The following is a 21,416-nucleotide window of genomic DNA, read 5'->3' on the forward strand; positions in this document are numbered from 1 at the left end:
GCTCATATGTAATGGTCCTCTATGAGCTAGCTAGCATTATCAAATACGAACTATATGTAATCCGTAGAGACCAGATGCATCAGCAAAATAATAATAATAATAATAAATACAGCACATGCTTTGTGAATACATATATAGTGTATATATATATGAACATGCCAGTGTAACTAGTCTGTGAGGATTGAATGGAGCCAGTTCCGCTAACTATTTAGTGGAACATTGAATAGTGTTATATTCCACTTTACTTCAGAACAATTATGTTGGGAATGGTAACATTATTTTCTCCATTTCTACAATCAGTCTGTTGATAAAACAGATGTCTCACATATAAAATCTATTAAATGTTAAGATTCCTTAATTTAAGGTACCTTCATCCGAAACTGGGGGAAATTAATCTAACTACTTATGTTGCTTTTGAAGTCAGCAGCAGACACCGAGTTACCACTTTAGAAATGGCGACTACAACAGGTGGCAGAAAAAAAACTCAAAACACAACGCAGACATACAGTAGATTCAATATTACATCATCGTACACACATTACTAGAAAATAGCTTTAAGTTTGATTTTTATAATCACATCTAATAGGCCATAATATTCATTTCAAACGTACACTAACCAATTCTAGTGCAGAACAGCTTTCACTAGAAATAAATGATCTATTTTATAATTTTGTTAAATAAAAAAGAGGTCCTTTATGTCCTTTTCTCTTGAACCAGCCAGGAGACGAAAAAAATTCCATGAGATACGACAAAAAGTCCTGAAGGAATCCTGTCTAACATCTAGCAATAATACCATAATCCCCTTAGTCTGCAGGGAGATCATGGATTACAGTAGCAAGAAGAGAGAGGGAGAGACAGTGACGCAGGAAGATTGTTTGAGAAGCAAAGGCACAGACGAGACAAAGAGAAGTGAGAAATTGCAAAAAGGGAAGGGGGAGGAGAGGAGAAAGGGTAAACTGAGGATGTGAGGGACAGAAGCTGAGAAGGAGACGACAGAACAAAGAAGAGCACTGAGAAAAACAAAAGAGTTTAAGAGAAATAAGAAAGCAGCAGAGTAGAGTCAAGATGGGGAGGACAGATGATGAGGCAGAGGCAGAAAAAGAGCAGGAAATTCCCCCTGAAGTGTTTGTGTCTCCTGAGAGGATCACAGATCAGAGAGACAAGTGACCTTGTGGTCATCTGTCAGCCCCTCCGACTCTACTGGAGGCAGGATATCTCTCCAGGGAAAGAACACTCTGACTCACACACACTCAAACACACTCCCAGTATTCTGAGGATAATATGTGTTACCAGATTTCCACTAGCAATTACAAACAAAGCAAAAGCAATAAGTAATTCTTGGCTAAAAAAAACAGCAGTTATTTCCTCCATCAATTCATGTTACACTGTATGTCCGATATGAATACAGATGAAGCCCTCTGCCTGTACTCTGTTGCCTCGTTTACACTTACATACTTTACATGTAAAGAGGAGAGACAACTGAAAGTCCATTCATTCCTGTGGAATCTCCATGAAATCTCATGTGCCTCGAAAACTCCTCCTCTCTGTAATATTTCAGTTTGAAATCTGAAAGAGGCTCAAGGAGAAGGGGTAATGCAAAAACAAAAAAAAGTTTGCTTTTCATCTTTTCAATACAGTAACAAATCACACAACTGTGGCAACAAATCTCTTTAAAATGTACATTAACTAAGAGAAAAGAAAGGAGACCCACCCGCCATCCCGCCGAAAACCCACAGACATGATTGTGTTCATTTTTAAAGAGTGTATACTGCGATTACAACGGATTCCTGACTAAACAAAAGCTGCACCTCAAAATCTTGGATATCAAGACTATCAAAAAAGGCACAAACAGACAAGTGTGTGTGTGTGTGTGTGTGTGTGTGTGTGTGTGTGTGTGTGTGTGTGTGTGTGTGTGTGTGTGTGTGTGTGTGTGTGACAGACGGGTGTGTACGGAGAGTGTGAGGGCACCGAAGCTTTGGTCTGTTGATGAGTTCGATCTTCGTCATCAAGTTCATTTTGAAAAAAAGAACTTTTGCTGGTTTTGGAGATACTCATTGACAGTGTTCTAGCTTAGCTAACAGGATGCTAACTAGCTAACATGCTGTTTCCTTGTCGCCCAAGTTGATTGTCAAGTGAGTTTATATAATTAAAAAGGGCTTCCTTATTTTGTTTTAACACATGGATGATCTGTGAGTAATATTATTCTGCTAAAATATGCTTATACATCATATACATAAAGACTGTCTTTATCACTTGATATGACATACATATGATTTATCAGTTAATAGACATATATAGTCTTTCTCCAATGGCTACAGGTAGTTTAGGTTTCTTTCTTCCCATCTTTCCAAACCTTGCAAATACATCTAGCATCTACTTTCAAGTAAAGGACTCCAGGCATCTTGGGGTATTTAGGGTCAATTGTATAATGATAGTCAGATGGGCTGGTTCATGGCTTGTAGTGAAGCAGACATTGCACTGAGCTGTCTCTTTAAAAATGAAGAGTACCCAGACGCAAAGCTTGCAATTCACCAGTTGATCTACATCTGGTCATTAGCTTTAGGTAGTGAACGAAAGGATGTGATGGCAGATACAAAATGAGTGTTTTTTCCCTTGGGTTGCTTGGGCTTCAGATAAGAGATAGTGTATGTAGCTGGGACAAGTACAGGAAATGCACCTTCTCATCAAAGAAGCTAAGGTGGTTTGGGCATCTGATTAGGATACCCCACAGGAGCCCTCACTTAGAAGTTTCAGAAGACAGTAATTGGAACATTGGAATAGACAAAGAAAACTCTGGAGGGATTCAATATCTCATCTGTCCTGGAAACACCTCAGTACCCAAGGAGGAGCTGAAAAACTATTCCTGGAGAGAGGGATGCAAGGACTGCTTTGTAAGCTTGCTGCCACTCATATAGGTCCGGGATAGGATGAATGGAAGTTAGCTTTCTTGAACATTTTAGTGGGATCACTTTTCATTCTCACAACTTTAAAAAGGAAAAGGCCGCTTGAAGGGAACATTTTCATTGTTCAAAAAGCCCCTGCACTCTTTCAAGAGAAAACACCAGCAGTACTAAGAAGATGTTTTGTCATGCCATGATTACACTACTTAAAAATATGAAAAGTAAGGTCAGTGTCTCTTGCACAAAAAAATATGCGAGAGCTTTCTTAGTGCCTTACTTAGATATTTATTCTCATTCTGGGTGAGAGAGCTGCATTTAGGAGATGATCATTACAGATTTCTTGTGGGTAATTTTAGAAAGTGCTACTATACAGAGGGGAAAGCTTCTATCTGACACAACTGTTCAATCACCCTGGTGAGATAAAATCATCTCATGAGTCGACAGAATCAGTTAAGAGAGGGGTAAAATAAAATGCAGGGGTTTGGGATAAAGAGCCATAAGAACAAATTAAACAATCTTTCAAAGAAAATATGAAATGTCAGTAAACAGTATGCAAAGTATGACACATAAAAGCATGTCACAGCATATTACAGCAAATATGCAGGCTGTTCAAATATGCAATATTTTTCAAAAGTGTCTACGTGTCTTTGTGGTGTGAAGGCTTTTCTCCTTATTGGCAGTTTTTCAAGGGTAAGGCTGCCGATATTTCATACTTTCTTTAATGTCAACAAACCCCACCAAAAGGCCGACACCAGCAGTATGTTTGTACATCGGCATTCATCCTCAAAAAGCCCCTTTGATCCTTTTGAATATGTAAATCTTTAAAAAGCGGGTCAAAAGTCTATGAATAAAAAAGTGTTTCCTTAAACAGATGTTCACTGCACTCCTTTTATTTCGAGAATATGTAAGTCAAACAGGAGTGTAGTGCATGTTTGTGAACTACTTTGAGTGTGAGAATACTAAAGGAGGTTGTATTAATGGGCTGATGTGGTTCACTCAAAATGACACCATAACTAAGTGCAGTACAGAGCTTATTGATGTGTATTATTAGTAATTTTTTGTACAACAATGGAACTCTGTGGCAAAGTGGAACAAGCTACATTAGGCTCTGGCTACAGACAGAGTACCTAGCAGGATCATGGGATGTATATTTGTGACAGAGTAGATAGAAGAACTGTTATCAAAGTAAAAAAAAACTGCTAAACCATTCTTTTTTTTCAATTATCCATTTGATTTGTATAAAATAACAAATAGGTAAAATTAGAATGTATAATGAAAAAATTTAATCTTTTTGTTGGACTGTTTGGCTTTGGTAAGTGATGCGAACATGTGCGCATCAATTTAATATATACCAACAGCTCTGCTTATATTGATTACTTGACAAAAAAATATTATAAATAAAAAAATAAAGCATTGATTTGTTGTCTATTTGAAATAGTCCATTTTATAATGCAGTTTTATGAGACAATTAAGTTTAAAAAAAAGTGTAGTTCGCAAAAACTAACCCACAAACTGTGCATCTTCACTGCGAATTGTATTGGCAGTAAGCATAAAGTACTGTACTGATTAAAACCACAGGCTGTATAAAAAATGGATGTAGTATCTGTGACGTCACCCATCTGTTCCTGAGGCGCTGTTTTGAAGCCAATTGTCGGCGGGAGACAAAACTTCTATGTTTAATTCCTCCAAAAATACAGTTCTGACCCATACAGTGCACCGATAGAGAAATTAGCTATTCAGACCTCCGACCTGCAGTTTATAGCACTCCCACATGGGCCTCGTATTTTTAACACCCCAGATTGGCACTTGATTAAAATCCATTCAACATTATAGCTTACTAAAATAATCACATTTTAAGCTAATAACACATATGTCCAAATGTGAGCCCAAGTTAAAAGAGACTTGGCAACATTATTTAAAGTAACAGCCTCTGCAACAGCAGAATAACATTGGCCAAGCTGAAAACACAGAAAATGAAGACATAAACATAAACTTGATAGCAGCAGCATCACCATACACAGCACATAAGCATAAACACACATTTTACAGCCTTCACTTTACAGTGAGTTTAAACAATAGAGTGTTGCAAGTTGGCTACTCACCTGTTTAAAATGCTTCAAGAAAGTTTTGTTCAGTGTGCTGTCCTCCACAATCTGCAACAGGTTCACCCTCACAGCTTCATCATTGTTACAGAAGAATTGAACCAGTCCACTTGGCCTCTCCTGCTCCCTGCGCTGGGTTTAGAGCTGAATGGGTCAATGCTGTCACATCAAGGACCATTATGAACATCAGAGAGGCCTCACATACTGTACTGGAGGTGGGAGCTGCTTAGGAGAATTAAGTCACTTGAGGAGGATCAACCTTGCGTATATTAGAATTATTATTTATAATTAGCACACTTAAGCAATACCCGGCATGCATTTGGTCACCAACATTTTGAGTGTGCTTTTTTGACACAAGTCAGTCAGCATACCTGCTCTAAAGTGCATTAAACCAGTAACTAACCCACTCTTCAGAATTTTTTGAAGAAAACACACAAAAAAAATCACAATCCAAAACACAGCGTGGGCTTTGGCAGTGGTACAGGAGTGGTTGAGGGAGAATGAAATGCCAACAAAGCAAAAACAGGGAAGAGAATCTCATGGTTGCTGCTGTATTTTCTGCATCTACTATACATTTAAAAAACCGAATGTTTGAGTTTACTAGAATGAAAATGTTAAGTTTATAGGGATTTATGACAGTAAAGACTAATGTTGAAAATTGAAAGTAAATGAAAATGTTAAGTTTAATGTTAACTTAAACCAGCAAGTAGGCTGAAAAGAAAACCCCTGCCTCAGAGGTCCTAACAAGTGTCAAAGCTGTGGGACTATTTTTTTTTGATTGTGTACAGAAATCATTTTTAAATAGACCAAATTTTCATCAAATCAATACTTAGTGTCAAATTGTTTGTATCTTTGTTTGGTGGCTGGGGAAAAGATACTTGATGTTGTGTCAATACTGTTCTATACAACTCTTTTCAAAGCATAATACACTGAGCAATTAATGAGTAAATGAAGGTTAGAAATACTTATCACTGATTCAATTCATACTGAAGTAAACCAGATTGATCCCATTCATCCTCTTTCATGTCTCACCCTCCTGTGTGTGATGTTCTCGATGTCACTCCTCACCTCCTTCACTCCGCTCCCCTGCAGTGTAATTTCAGCCCTCTTTCATCCTCCTCCTCCTGAGCATCATGTGAATGGTGTTAGCTCTTCCTCTCACTTCCAACTCCTGAAAACCCTCAGATACTGTAACATCTTTTACTATCAAGGGTGTTTATTGGGAAAACAGAGCGGGGATTTGAGGGGAATTACACTGTGTCCGTGTGGGACCTGATGGAAGCAGTGGGTGAGAACAGAGGTGTGATCTTCAGGTGCATCAGAGACCAGGTTCCAGAGCCTTCCCTTCTCAAAATCCTGGAATGCAACTCTCTTGATGTAGAGTTGGGGAAAAAGTGAAAATATTCAAATCACGCTTTTTTAAAGTGTCTTTTGCTCATATCTAACTCATGTGTTCCATTAAAGTATGCATATGTGAGGCTGCTTAACGTGATGATATAACAGCTCTATTCATTTGAACTGAGTTCTGCACTCAGCTAGTCCGGTGTTACATGCAGCTGGCTTTGGCTCAGCTGAGGTTTCTGTGGCTCAGGCATAAAAAACATGGTTAGAGTCTGATGCAGCAGTGATTAACATTTTAAATCCAGAAACCCAAATGAGAAATCCAGCCTCATGCCGGAACCCAAAACATTTTACCACTCGAGCTTTATGGAGACTCACCAGATGTTTGGCCTAGTTAGCATGCTGAGTGCTAAAAGTTAAAACACCAGGGTTTGATGCAGTAGACAAACTGTGTGCGAATTTGCAGACTAAATGAACAAATCTGACTCCACTCTGAGATGAATGATAACATATCTACAGGATAAGAAAACAAATGGGAAGGTTTGTTCTTTTGTGTTTACATCTCAGTGTTTCTAAGTATATATTTTGGTTATTCTTACAAACATCTACAATATGTGCAGAAGATTATCAGATAAAAAATCTATTATGTCTCACAAAGTCAGGCTAAACTAGTATTGTGTTGTGGGTTAAACAACAAGGGAAAGCCCCAAACACTGTGAATGGTGTACGTCACAGGGAAATTAAAGGAGGAAACTGTGACAGAAATGGAGGGTCACAAAAGTGGACCAAAAAAGGCAGGGGATACTGAAACAGGATAAATTCAAAGCCCCTGTGAGGAGTTTTTAACCGGTCATGAAACAATTTGAAATTGACATTGATGCCTCTTTATGACCTGTGAAAGCATACAAGACTACCAGCAAATAGGCTGACAATATCTAAGTTGTGATTTGTTGTCAGACTATGGGGCGCTGCTTGTAAAGTTGTGCACACTGAAAATAACAGCTACAATTCTCCACATTTAGCTCCAAAACGTTGTAAAAATGTAGAGTGACTTTTTAAAAGTCCCTTTTTTTAAAATCAAATTTAGAGGAATATTTGTGATCTTCTTCACGTCTAATTTTGTAGTGAAAAATATATTAGGTTAAAATCACTGTCCAGATACAGATTTTGCAATAGCAACTTAGCTTGTCCGTACCATAGACTGGGTACGTTCTGTCTCTGAGCATTGTGAAATCTCTTACTGGCATCCAATACTGCCTTTAAAATATTTACAGCGGGCAGTCCAGGACCCAAAGGAGTCAGTACGGACAGACTATGGTTAGGATATCTGTATCGCTTTATGAAGCTTTTATTTTGGTACTAACGGCGCCCAATACAAATTCACACTACCGCCTAGCGGAAGTACCAAAATAAAAGCATCATAAAGCGATAGAGATATCCCAATCATAGTCTGTCAGTACTGACTCTTACTGACTGCCCATCGTAAAATGCTGGATAGGCAGTTTTTGAGGCAACAGAGGGGTTTCACAATGCTCAGAGACAATACTGACCCAGTCTATATGGTATGGATAAGCTAAGTTGCTATCGCTGAGTCTGTATCGCTTTATGAAGCTTTTATATTGGTATTTCCGCAAGGCGGCAGTGTGAATTTGCATATCAGCTAAATATCTAGGATAGCAGAGCAACATTTAACATTTAGATTTAACATTTAACATTTATATTTATATTTAGATTTAACATTGCACATATGTAGCGAGAAAAACAAATGTGAAAAAGGTTACAAATATTGCTCTAAATGTGATACAAATGAAGTTAAGGTGTTAACTTAGATTCGGGAGCAGGACCACGCCTAAACCACACCCTCAATTACCTGACAAGCCTTCTTAAACGTAGCCAGCCTACTCCAACTGCTTGTCCGTGATTCTTCAACCCACCCTCCCTCACCTTACTCTACTGCACTTAACCTATTTCCTTGTCCTCTCCTATTCAACTCGTGCTCCTTCTATGCCCTGTCTACTTCCAGGTACAACCCGGGTCAAGATCAGCTCCGGCAGGATAACACTGAGACGGAACCCCCATCCTGAGTCTCCTTCTGCTGGGCACACCACGCACAACTAATTCATTAAATGTTCAACTTATATCCTTGTGTGGCGTGGTCCTTGCTAGTGAAATGTAACTTAAAAACATGTGATATTTTTAAAGACGTTTTTGAGCTAAATGAGAAGAAATGTTGCTGTTATTTTCGGTGTGCACAACTTTACAAACGGCGCCCCATATCATACCAGACGATTGACAGCATGCAGAAGAAACAGCCTTCTTTGCATTTCTATAAGGAGGATCCACACCGAATGACATATTCCACTGTTACAATGAAGCTAGGTGAGATTATTTGACATAAATAACTACCATAGCTTTGCCCACAGGGGCCCCAAAATTGACAGAAATGCCCAAAGCTCCTTATAGCAGCTTTAACAAGAAAGGTGGAAGAGTTTTTTTGGTGTTGTGGTTGAAAGTCGAGAGGGAAACCAAACATAAAACATCCCTTGTGTTGAATGTGGCCTTGATTCTACATAGGTTTGATTGACAATTTAAAGTAAAAACTGTTTCCAAGTTTTTCCAGTTGTACAAATGTAACATGTGCATGTGTGCTGCATTTAAATCACTGTTCTTAAAATGACTAATGTGTGGGTTTGTGATCAATAGTCAAATGAAACATCTCAGAGCAGATAACTTTATCACGATAGCTCTTCAAACTCTGTGAACACATTACCCTGGATAGGAGCCCTCAGCAAAGCATTTTCTGTATGCTTAGTGCTGCTGTTAATTTCTGCCTCTGCCTGGAGAGATATTTGTTGTCAAAACTTACCAAAGAGTTCTGCAATAACACTTGCACTTTAAATGATTTCTATAAAATAATATTTCTTGAAATTAACCTACGTTTGAAGTGTGCGTGCATACAAAAGCGTACATTTGAATTGATGCTTTCTGGATTTTTTTCCACATAATTAAAAGAAACAGAAAAGGCAGTTATACAACACAAATCAAATGTATGCCCAGTATTATACCAGCTCAGATGAATGCAGTGTTATTTGGTGAATACTTTCACTCTGACAGCGTGCTCATTTCTCCATAACTCCCTCACTACTTCTGACTCTCTCCGCCCATCTTTTTCTGTCGTCCATGCCCTCCTCATTTTGCCGTTTCTCAATTTTCTCACAGATTTTATAGCCTTTTTCTCGCTGTCCTTGCTCGCTGCATCATCTCTCTCTCTCTCCCTCTATCCCTCTATCTCTCTTTCACTCCCTGACCCAGAAGGCCGTGTTTCGCCAAAATCCAATCCTCTCTCTTTTTTAAACCTGCTGTTCCATTTCACTCCCATTTTGTCACACTGCAGTGCACACACAATACCCGCTCCTCCCTCATTCCAGTCCTTTTCTCTGTCTCTACAAACACACACAAAGCGCGCACACACACACACACACACACCTACACACACATGCTGAGTGCATACTGAGCCACATCCAACACATTTGCAAAACTGCATATACACAACGAAAGAACAGGAGGATACGAGGGGGGAAAACAGCTTAATTAAGCCATCAATCAAATTTGATGCTCTTGGTTGGATTCATACACAAACACACACACATATACACACCTTGCACAACATCACACCCTCCCCTTGTAGTGCTGTGGCCATCCATCACAGCTTCACTGACTCCGCTCAACCTCAACTCACAACCAATCACACAGGGGTTAGGGACTGAGTGCTTGTGAATGTGCATACAGTAAGTGTGTGTTTGTGAGTGCACTTGTGCGTGAGAGAGACAACCACCATTTGCTTTGGGAACAGACACCGAGGCATTTCATGCCTGTAAAGCCCGGCTCAGCAGATTTGGGCGAGTGGCAGAGCGAGCAGAGTGAACTGTGATCTGTATTGTTTACTGTTGAACAGTTGTGACTGCTGATAATGCGCTCCGAAACACACCTACACACAAAGACACACACTAGCTCAATACACCCCCTCTCTCACAAAAAAGCCTCACACCTCTGTGTTTGTGATTTGGCATTATTATTCTCCATTTGTGTGCTGATAATCCAAAACAGAGTTTGTGTTTCTAACCAACCACACTACAGAAACATGTTAGTGACTGCTGCTACTAAAGGTGACAGACATAACATTCATTTGATCTTTATTAGGAATAAATAAGGTCCATAAAGATGCTCAGGCAACTCAATAAGTTTGAAACACACATTTCACAAAAAAAAAAACAGCAAATGCAACAAAAACCAAAAAAACATAAAGTTGATAACTTCAACAGCGCTTTGAGAAGCGGAGCGGTTTATTATGAGACTAACACTGAGGTATGAAAGCTTGCTTCAGCCTAAGATCAAAATAATGCTGTGTTTTCATCTCATTAACGATTTTTCAGCTGCTCTATTTCTCTGTCAGCTCCAAGAAAGGAAGACAGTATTAGTGTTGTCATTAAGCCAAAAAGCAGACCACTATGAAGTCAATTATTCTGCATTTCCTTCTTCTCTGGTGCTTTCTCTTGTAACATATTATGCAAATGATCGTGACATGAAGTGGCTGCTTGTGTACATTTTTGGTCTGCGAGCTAAGGTGCTTAATTATAAAATGATAGAGTTAGTATCAGAGCCTGACATTTTGAAGTGTTGGTAATTTGTTCTGTTGTTTGCTGCCCGAGTCAAATCCTCCTTTTTGACAATATCATCTTTCCCTGAGGCGAACGGTGCTCAACAAAAGCCTTCTGTCTTGACGTGCTTGCCTTCACTTAGATGTCATCTTTTCACTGCTGTTTGAGAAAGAGAGCAGCTCCGGTCTGTATCCACTGGTTGGAGTTTGCTCCGCAGGGTAGACTGATGTGTGTGACCACCTTTACCCTCTCTGAGCTTGTATACAGTGGCAGCCAGATACTGTCCTCTGATGTAGCAGAGACTGTTGCAGATTTCTAGAAAGAAACAGAAGAAATCAATACATTTACATTTGCTACATTGCTTTATACATCAGTATTTTACATGTATTAAACAGTAAAATAACTAACACCTTTCTCAGCTGATTTAAAGATAAATCGTTAAGTCTCCACACTAATTAATAAAAATGTTGTTATGAATTTCAAATTAAAATGTAACTCTCTAAGTTCTAAAACAACAGAAAATCACCAGGAATCTTTAATATGGATAACCCCAGATATCGTTCCGCGCAGCAGAGCCTGTCTATGTAATATTTTACTATATTTCACTCAGAAATAAACAAAGTATTCAGATTCTGATTCCGATTTTCAGGAAATCCATCAGATGAACAGGAAACAATCTTATCTGTCATGGCATTCATTCGTCTTCCCCATTTTAAACTAGGCCTGGCAGCATAAACGTCTTAATTGCGATGACATGAAAGTCAAAAATGAATGGGCCATTTGTCCCTTTTGGCACACCACAGTTAAGCCGCCGCAGTGTCTTCCTACTACCGCCATGATGGAAAATAATGACATCACTGCACTTTTGAAGGCAAATTTCACTTAAAAAACACTCCCAGATGGTTCAGTTGACAAGTCAAAAGTTATATGCACTTTTTGTCAAACCAATTTAAAATATCACCTCAGTATTTACAGTTAGAGCTAGCATGTTTGAGCTAAGCATACACGTGAAGCTAATCAAAATGATGTCAACGGACAACAGGATCACAAAGTTGGCGAAGCACTATGTTAGAGAGTGTGTCAGCAGACCTGTGGATGAAACATTCTTCATTGGATGAGTTGAAAATGTTACAAATATCCTGCTGTGAAACCCCATCTACAAAATGTTCTGTTGCTGTAAGACGTGCCAATCTTCCTCTTGCATTACATCTTGCTTTGTCTCCGTGATTTCAGGTGAGGGATCTCTGTTTTGTATTTAGTTTTTCGAGTTAGTTTCTTGGAGCAAGCCTCGGTTCAATGATGGCTGACTCATCAGTTTTTTTCTTCTATAAACCTCACATTCCGCAGTTTTCAGCAAAACATCCAAGGTTAAAGGGATGGTTTTTCTCTTCTTTTTTTTTTTTAAGTGAGGTTGTATGGGGTACTTGTCAATGAAATTGTATTACCCACAGGGAATGCCGGTCAGCTCAGAGTCCTCAGACCCTTTGTTGAGAAAATGGTCAGAGAACCAGAATGAAAGCTAGGCTTTAACCTGCTGAAGACAGGGTCAGCTCTACAAAATAATTTACTGAAAATGCTCCTGCAGGCTGAGGAACAATAATGTGCCATGTTGGAGAATAGTGCAACAATGAATAGGCTCTCTGACAGCAAAGTGAAGTGTTGAAAATTGCCCAAATAGAGAGTACACTTATACTGAGATTAGTGCTTGGGCTGAGTTTCTTAAAATTAGCTAAATAATGTTGTAGAATTGACCCTGTCCGCAGTGATTGATAGCCTAGCTTTTGTTCCAGTTCTCTGGCTGCTTTCTGAAAAAGAGGGGCTGAGCTAACCTTGGATCCCCTGTGGGTGATACATTCAGTATTGACAAGTTCCTCATACAACCCCACTTAAAAAAACTAAAAACAAACTATCCCTTTAATGGGGCACACCTGCATATTTCTTAATGTGTAACCGTGTTATCTTCTAGGGATACAAGATAAACATTGTATTTCACAGAGTAAGGACTGTGAAGCTCTCTCCTATATCTTAAATCATGGTTTCAGACCACACTGGTGTAGCAGTGCAGCTTTTTAATGAATGATAAATCTGAAAGTCAAGATACAGAAGTACATTTCATTTCATTAATTTGATTCCCAGATCAATACATTGGTAATAATTGCTTTACATCTTTGATATGGATTTAAAAACAATTTGAAATGTTAAATAATATAAGTTTAATCATGTGATTAATCAGGATTAACTATTCTAATTCTGGGATCAATCACAAATTAAAAAGTGAATCGATTGACAGCCCTACTTTAACACATACCTGTGGCACCCAGGCCATGTAACAGGCTGGGACAGCTGACACACTTGGAGAGTCATGCTGATTCTCACATAGATGAACACCATCAAAAGTACAGCCCTCCAACTGAAGACCTCCAACCTGGAGAAGAGTGTGAGCGAGAGGTGATAGAAGCAGGAAGAGACAAGATAAGTATGGATAAAGGTAGAGTTGAAACAAAGTGATGAGACATTCAGGATGTAGATTAAAAATAAATATAGAGTAGAAATATGAGATGTAAATCAAACATTAGGAAATTATTAAAATGAGAAAAAAAAATCAGAGAGACAAAGATATCAAACTAGAACAATAAAAAGGAAGAGATAACGGTGAATTGTGAATATGACTTGAGAGAAATATAGAAAAACATCTGTCCCCAGATTATGAAAGCATCTAAAGGGCATTGTACATGACAGAGTGTTTACAAGACTGAATTCAATCCTGTGACTCAGGGATTTTCCACAGTAGGCCAGACAGTAAAGGGAACTCTGGCGTCAAGTCAGACATACACAGAAAACTACTAAATCACCATAATCTGAGCAAGGAACAGCAAGAGAGTGAGCGAGAGAAAATCCAGAAAAAGCTTTATTGTGTATGTGTGTGTTTGAGCATGTGTGTGTGTTTGAGTCAGAGAGCTCATTGCCTCACAATCATCCCCTTTCTCTTTCTCTGTCAGATGTCTGAGTATTTCCCATCCCTCCCTGCAGCTGCAGCTTCTTTTTAAGCATCCACACCCTTTTCCTCTCTTTTTATATATTTGAACTCAGTGTGCGTCAAGCTGTGCATATTTTTCTTGGCACACAAGAAAAGAAACACATGCTCAAAAGTCTCCTAATTGTACACAGTACAATTAAATCATCTTTACACCAGTGCATGACAGAAAAAGAAAGATGACTGAGGGTGATGTTTTGCACTCTGAGTCGTCTCAATTTCTTTAGCAGTAGGAATTTTTACCAATTAAATGTATTAAAAAGGCACAACGACTCAAGATGACTGTAGTTGAAGTCAGCGTGATGAATTTGCAACAAACTCTTGGCTTTCTTTCTACATTTTATCTTCTCTTATTTTGGGTGCCTGCCTTCTTATCTGCATCTGTATTCTATTCTTGCAGTCTTTCACTTCATTATTTTCCAATTATCACTGAGCCAGAGTCTGCCTCATTTATGGCGCCAGTATTCTGCAGCGAGATGGGAGAAGTTTGTGTCTGCTAGCTGCATGCATGATCTGTAGGTTAATGTGTGCTTGTTGTTTTTCTACCTTAACTTGGAGTTTAGCCTGCGCAATGGGACTCCTCCACGACGAGACAAACACCAAACTGTCCATAGAGCAACCCATAGACCTGAAACCACACCAAAAAGTTATGAATCTTCAAATGCACACCCTTTGTGTTTCATATTAAACCAAAAGCATTCATTGTTACCTGGCTGTTTCCTGTCTCAGAGCGTTGAGGAAGGTGTCAGGGTGGAATAGCTCGGATAGATCCAGGGTGTCTGATAGAAGAGCTTGTCTGCCTGCACGATCCACCCAGCTCTGGATAGACACACAAAAAGACAAAATACACACAGACACACACACACATCAGATTAATGAACCAAACAGCTAGAAAATAACAAATAAACACTTCAAGGTAACGCACAATTCAGGCATAAAATCAATGTCACACAGGAGTCGGGCAAAACATTTAGTGGATCAATGAAAAATAATGAGAATAAACACAATAATCTTCAGTTCAAGAAATGAAATGATACACATGCTCTCTCTGAATACTTAAAACATTTCCTGTAAGTATTCACCCTCTCACTTTGAGTAGTTTGGTTTCAAAGAATACAAAGAATAAAGAATGACTGTTTGTATCGTGATTGACTCTTTAATTCTTCATAGAGAGCACTGATGTGTTTGTGGAGTGATCATATTTTCTGTGAGAGTCAGTGTGAATCTGTTAATGAGAGATAAAAAAGGGTTACAGAGGGAGCAGGCAAAATAAAGTCAATAGCAATGTGAGGCCAATAGACTATTTAATGTCTCCTTGTCCTTTTATCACCACATCCACAAGCTGATAACATTGGGACCCCAATTACCACCTAATGAGACAGTGCACATGCACACACACACAAGCGAGTGTACACTCCATATAGTAGGACAGATGTGTGCTAGGACAAGCCAACAGATGCTGATGGGTTTGTAGACAGTAAAGATCTGTATCTTGATACAACTTCAGAAAACATTTTGTAGAAAACACACTTGTAATTTGAACAAAAATGAGCTCCCATAATACAGTTTAAGTCTTTACTTTGAAAGCTTTATTTTCCTGTTGCTGAGTGGCACAACACAGATTTCTTTACTTACAGCTAAGCTATAGTGATAAAAGTCCATATGTCTTTCAGTGGCCGGATTTAGTCTTGAGGATTGACCTATGATTGAAGTCATGATCTATTCTGGGCTCCTCTAAGAATTTATTTTTTGTTTATTTTTCAAAAGTCAGGCAGCTTTCTCTAAATCGCCAGGAAAAATAGTGGATTTGAAGGTCAGCGGAAGATAAATGCTGATCCAGTTTGTATTATAAATGGATCGCTTTTTCTGCACAGCATCAGTCTGCACTGGCATTAGAGATAAATTGGAATAAGCATTATGCTGAGAAGAAACATGCACAAATGCAACATTCCACATTCACATAGTTGCAGGCAGAAGCCTGTGCATGCACACAAACAGAGGCAGACATCTGCACCTAGAATTCGGGGTATTAATAATACAGCAAGCTAATGTGTGCAGGTATGCTTAGTATTTGTGTGTGAGCTTTTGGGTGTTTTCAAGGTCATCCTGCGCATCTTGGGTGCACTGCTGGGCTGTTAGCTTTTAATTCTTCAGCAGTTCCACACAGCAGCAGCAGTTCTGACCGTCTCCGCCTTTATTAGACTGATTAGGGAGCAGGACACAGACACACTGCTAACAGAGATATCACTCAGCACTGATGGGCAGAAATAGACAGTTAAGGACAGTGCAGCCTCCAGATAGGCACACATAAAGACAGATGGAGTGCGGAAAGAGGCAGGCAGACAGGGGGGGACACACACACACAAACAGATGGGTAGGCATGCATGCAGGCAGAGAGACAGACAGACACAGGCAGTGAGGCTCACCCACACAAATAATGAAATGCACTAAATTCACATAGAAATAAATTATTTCTGAGCGGGTGTGTGTGTATGTGTCTTCTCTAGTCTGCCAGAGCATATTGAGGTAGGCGTACAGTCAGACACAGTCAATAGGAGACAGAGAGGAGTTTCAGCCAGAACCTTCATTTCCTGGCACCAACCGAGGGCAAACACTTCCCAGAACCGCATGCTTTTATATTATAATCCGCTTTTATTTATGAAGTGCTTTTCAAAACAACATTAGAATTTTTCTGGCATGGTTTTTAGTCATCCCATTGCCTAAATCATTCATCAATTATGGCTGTCAAAACCATAACCTAAAAAGTATTTTGTCTGGTCTTTAGACCCAAATCTATCTGACAGACTTTCGTTCTGGAGGGGGCCTGTGTGGGAGAGGTGAAGTTTTTTAAATCGTTTTGAACTACAGAAATCCAAAATTGTCCTCCTGTAATATTCATTACAACCCGAGGACAAAGCTCCTGAAGGGTATAAATGCAACATGGATTTAAATGGATCCCCCAATCATTATGCTAATGCTGATTAGAAAACTCTTAGGCCTCTTAAATCTCATTCCTGTGAGAGTGGTACCACAGAGGATTCCCAGGGGTGTCTGGGTTTTTAATAACCGGTGAGGTCGCCTGCAGATGCCATTGCTACCAGATATCACACAGAAATGAGACTCTTTTTTTTGGGGGGGGGGGGGGGGGGGGGGGCAGTAGCAGACCTGTGTGTGTCACTCAGTGAAACATTAATCCATACTCAACTATGACAACTGTTACTGACAAGATTTAGGGTTTTCTAAACAATTTGTTAAGGTTTGAGAATTAACTTCTAAAAAGCTTTTAAAATTTGAACATGTTAATAATTACTTTTGAGCAAACTAACAATAAGGTTTTCTCAGTATTCTTTTTGTGAGTTCTTTAAGAAAGGACATATAGAGATAGAAAGAGACAGACACACATGCAGAGAAATAGAGAAGCGAATACGTATGCCTTACCTGTATAGCAAGAGCTCGTGTTACTACAGCTCTGAGATACTGCATCGGCTCTTCAGGGCCTTCCCATTTATTCTGCCAGGTTAAAGGACACTGTGACAGAGGGGAGCAGACATGGAGAGGGAGAGAAGTTATTCAGAGCCATAATGAAAAAATAAATACATAACAAAAACAAGTGTCAGCATGGAGGAAAAGTACACCGTGTTATTTTAGCTGTGGGAATTCTGTATGGTCAATCGAACGTGCCTTGCTCTCGTTCACTCAACTCAGCTGTCAACTCAGAGAGCCACAGCATGCGGGAGGACTGCAGATCCACTGGGATATGTTGTACAGTAAATATTCTTTAGGGGAAAGCTGCTAATGTCGGACCAAGGAATTGCTAGATTTGTCCTTCAAAGCACTTCTGAAGTAAAGTTGCGAAATAAGTCACTAAACTATTTGGAATCATTAAACATAAAATCCCTACAGCTTTGCTGCATGTCACCCTGTCTGCCCCTTTGTTTCTGCTACTATCACCGAGAGCTGAACACTAAATTGTTCAAACATGGACAGATAGACTTGACAGCAGTGAACCTTGTTGGGTCACCTTAAAAGTATTAAAATAACCATGTTTTCAGAGATGTTAGATGTGTTAAAAATGACATCACTAAAGTTCAGTGTCAGAGGGTTTGGGTTGGCAGATACTTGAATGGATGAACCTGTAACGTTTGTGTTTTTGCAAACTATGAACTGTTGGCATGTTGCACATTCCTTATATCCAACTTGTTACACTTAACTGAAATCCTACCCAAAACTTCACAATGACAAAAGACTACAAACAAATACAACAAAGTGTGTCTCTCCATGCACACACCTGTTATAGTTCATTTCACCATCTTTTGTCTGTTTTTCCATCTGCCTCTGCTCTTTGTTTCAAAATGAACTTTGGCATAAACATTTTTCACTCTTCCAGGTTGCACTGCCTCGGTGGTTAGGGAAATAAAATGATCCACAGAAAAACAACACATGTTTTTTATTTTTCTTAGTTTTTTATGCTTCATTTTTAAAGTTTTGCTATGTGAGGAAGTATTTCTATAATACAGCAAAATGTTATTTTCCCTTCTTGGGAGTTTTGAAAGAATGTACAAAGTCAGCTAACATTGCTTTCTTTCAACAGTGACTAGAATTCTAGATGCCAACAGAGTAAGTTGGTTGCCTAACCTTAACAAAAGATGTGGTTATAACACTCTGAAATGTGCAGAGTTGTAATGCTTAAATGGCTCTTTTTGCAAGGAACTGACACATGCAATATCTGTGAGTAGGTGGCAAAGGACAGATCCCCTCAGGAGAAATGTGTTAACTCCATAATATGTTAGGCCACTCATGTTTGCTTAAGTATTAAACAGAGATCAAAGAACAGCCTCACACACACGCACAGGCACAAATATGCACAGTGGGAGACGGAGGACTAAGAACTTGATGTTATTCAAGCTTGGAAGTCATAATGGAACTAAAACGGGGCTTGAATGTCTCTCAGTTGCAAGTCAAACATCCCCTGCTGACTGTGTGTGCATGTGTGTCTGTGTCATAACAAAGTGTGAGTAAGGAGATAAGCATGCAAGCTTTAGTTAAGCCACCATCATTTTGATATATTTATTATCATTTGTTATCAATCATAAAGTGTTATAATTCATCAATTAATGATGGCAGAAACAATAGTTAAAGAGCCATGGTGCCTTCAAAAAGCAACCAGTAAAGAGATCAAATTAATTTGTTATATTTTCATCTTAAATCCCTTAAAAAACAAAAGGCCCTTTAAATGTAGAAATAAAATGACTTGCCATAAGAAGCAAATAAGTATACTGAGCAGGAGTGGGCTCTCTTTAATTTATAATAAAGAAATCAATTACTCCTTCTAAGACAGCCTGTGTTATTTGGTTGATACTGCTTCAGCGATTGAAGTTAAGCATACGATGTTATGTTGAATACTCCAGCGATTTGCATTGCACTTGTTGCCAGAGCTAAATTTTACAAGTAGCCGGTGGGAGCTCACTGGCAAGCTAATGCTCCCGATAAAAAATACTGCTTTGATCACTTATTGCTTATGTCCCCAGTTTGCTTTTAAGAAACCATGATGACAAAATAAAATAAAAAGTTACACTGGCATGCTAATTACTACAGGGGGAAAAGTCAACAGATGCTGGAGATGTATTAACCTTTAATCAAAAAGCCATCTCTGCATCAGTCCTCATGATATTAATGATCTTTCCTCTAACTAAAGGCAGTGGTGACATTTATTTCAGTTTTGCAGCTCTGCTCACCACTCTCCTCTGATGCTTGGGTAGTTTCCAAGTATCTAATTATTTTTTACTGCACAGCCGAGGAGAGGAGCAATGGAGCTGATTCCTCCAGAGCTGTGCCCGCCATACTTTAACAATATTACAAACCCAAATGGTCCATTTCCCGATCATGTAAATTATACCACCAGCTCTGAGTTCTTCTTCTGTGGTTGAACCTGGACTTTTCAGTAATGGTTGGCTAACAAGGACTAATAATCTCATTTGCATTGCATGTTGTAATGCTTTTCAGCGATAGTAACAACCATCTGTGACTAATTAGGAAACGATATGTGGTCATTTCTCTTTTGAATGTTTTAGAGGTAGTCATAGAAAACTTTTATAGACAGAATGAGTATGCAGTAAAAAACATTTAGATGACATACAGTATTTAGCTAAATTTTCTTTTTGCATTTACAGGTGGTTATATGATCAAGGAGTGTACTCTCAGTAGCATAAAATGGAGGGTTGTCAAAAAGATTAGCTAATGAGTACTAACCTTAGTTTAGTGCTCAGTTGAAAAAAATTAGATACTTCTTTTAGAATGGATTGGGGCCTCTTACAGTTCAAAAAAGTGTGCATCATTCCAGTAACTGCTCCATCTTAGGCTAAATCACAAATTATATTGCACTTATGGTGTTTAAGTGCAAAAACTCCCATAACATTTTTACTCTTGTTTTGCATCTAAATGTGGAGATAAGCTGTCGGCATCTCAACTCTTCATCCTTACAGAGCACAAATCTTTCCACATACAGACACACAAAGTTTTGTCCCTTTTGCCAGAAAGACCTGCATGTTCAAGTTAAGAAAAAAATGCGTTGAGCCATCCGACCGTCTCTACACTTGGACGAGTGTGCCCAAGAGCGCCCCAGACTGATTTAACCAGTGATTATTACAACAAAAATAATTTCTAAGTGATCAGATTTATTATTTTCAGGTCATCCAGAGGTGGAATTGATGACATTATCAATCTCTTTTAAATACTGCAGGGCAGTTAACACTAGCTCTCAGCAGAGGGTTAGCTTCACACTAACTGCAGGTGGCTGTTTGCGCCAGTGTTTGAGAATCAGACAGCTTTTTTTGCATTGAGGTTCACTTGTTTAGAAGAGGCCAATTTCACCCCAAATGAATTCATAATGGCTGCTGCTGATGATGATAATGTTGTAAAACATCGCCAGGCTGGACCACTTACACCTATCAGTGTTTGATAACAAGTAGCAGTATATTTAATAACTGTAAAGGAGTTTGTGGATTTGCAAGAACATACCATTGCATAAATAAAGATGACAGCTGCTGTTGTATTTTGTTTTTCTTACAGGCTCCAAAGCCCTCTCACAAAAATAATACTTTTGGTTCAATTCACTTAGATCTATGACGGAGGAAAACTATTTCACCCTGGAAGAAGACGATTTGGAAACAGTGCCAATGTTTTGGTTCATGATTAGTCATCTTATTACAAAAACACAAGCCACGGTAAAACTCAACACTGCCCTACAAAGCTAGCATAGTGTTCCTGTTTAATTGTTTATCAACTCATTGAAATGCTGCATTTTGATTAAGTGAAGATAGAACATCTAAAAAATGTTTCCTACAATTTATTATCAAAGATAAAGTCTGTGCTCTTTACTTGG

General features: G+C 38.9%; 1 protein-coding gene across 5 annotated transcripts in view; it reads right to left on the reverse strand.

The window, feature by feature from the left end:
• Positions 1-10,519: 10,519 nt before the first annotated feature.
• The window catches only part of LOC117825947 (cytoplasmic dynein 2 heavy chain 1), a 140,373-nt gene continuing 129,476 nt past the window's right edge, over positions 10,520-21,416 (reverse strand). For 4 of the 5 annotated variants that reach the window (XM_034701945.1, XM_034701944.1, XM_034701946.1 and 1 more), the window contains 5 exons: positions 17,474-17,563; positions 14,745-14,854; positions 14,582-14,663; positions 13,310-13,426; positions 10,650-11,316 (listed from right to left, as the gene is read on the reverse strand). In XM_034701945.1, the coding sequence (XP_034557836.1) occupies positions 11,155-11,316; positions 13,310-13,426; positions 14,582-14,663; positions 14,745-14,854; positions 17,474-17,563 (561 nt within the window). In that variant the 3' untranslated portion in view covers positions 10,650-11,154. Of the gene's footprint in view, positions 11,317-13,309; positions 13,427-14,581; positions 14,664-14,744; positions 14,855-17,473; positions 17,564-21,416 lie in introns of all 5 variants that reach the window. The other variant, XM_034701947.1, reaches the window with a different exon arrangement.

Source organism: Notolabrus celidotus, chromosome 14 (genome assembly GCF_009762535.1).
Source record: "Notolabrus celidotus isolate fNotCel1 chromosome 14, fNotCel1.pri, whole genome shotgun sequence".
NCBI classification, from domain to species: Eukaryota; Metazoa; Chordata; class Actinopteri; order Labriformes; family Labridae; genus Notolabrus; species Notolabrus celidotus.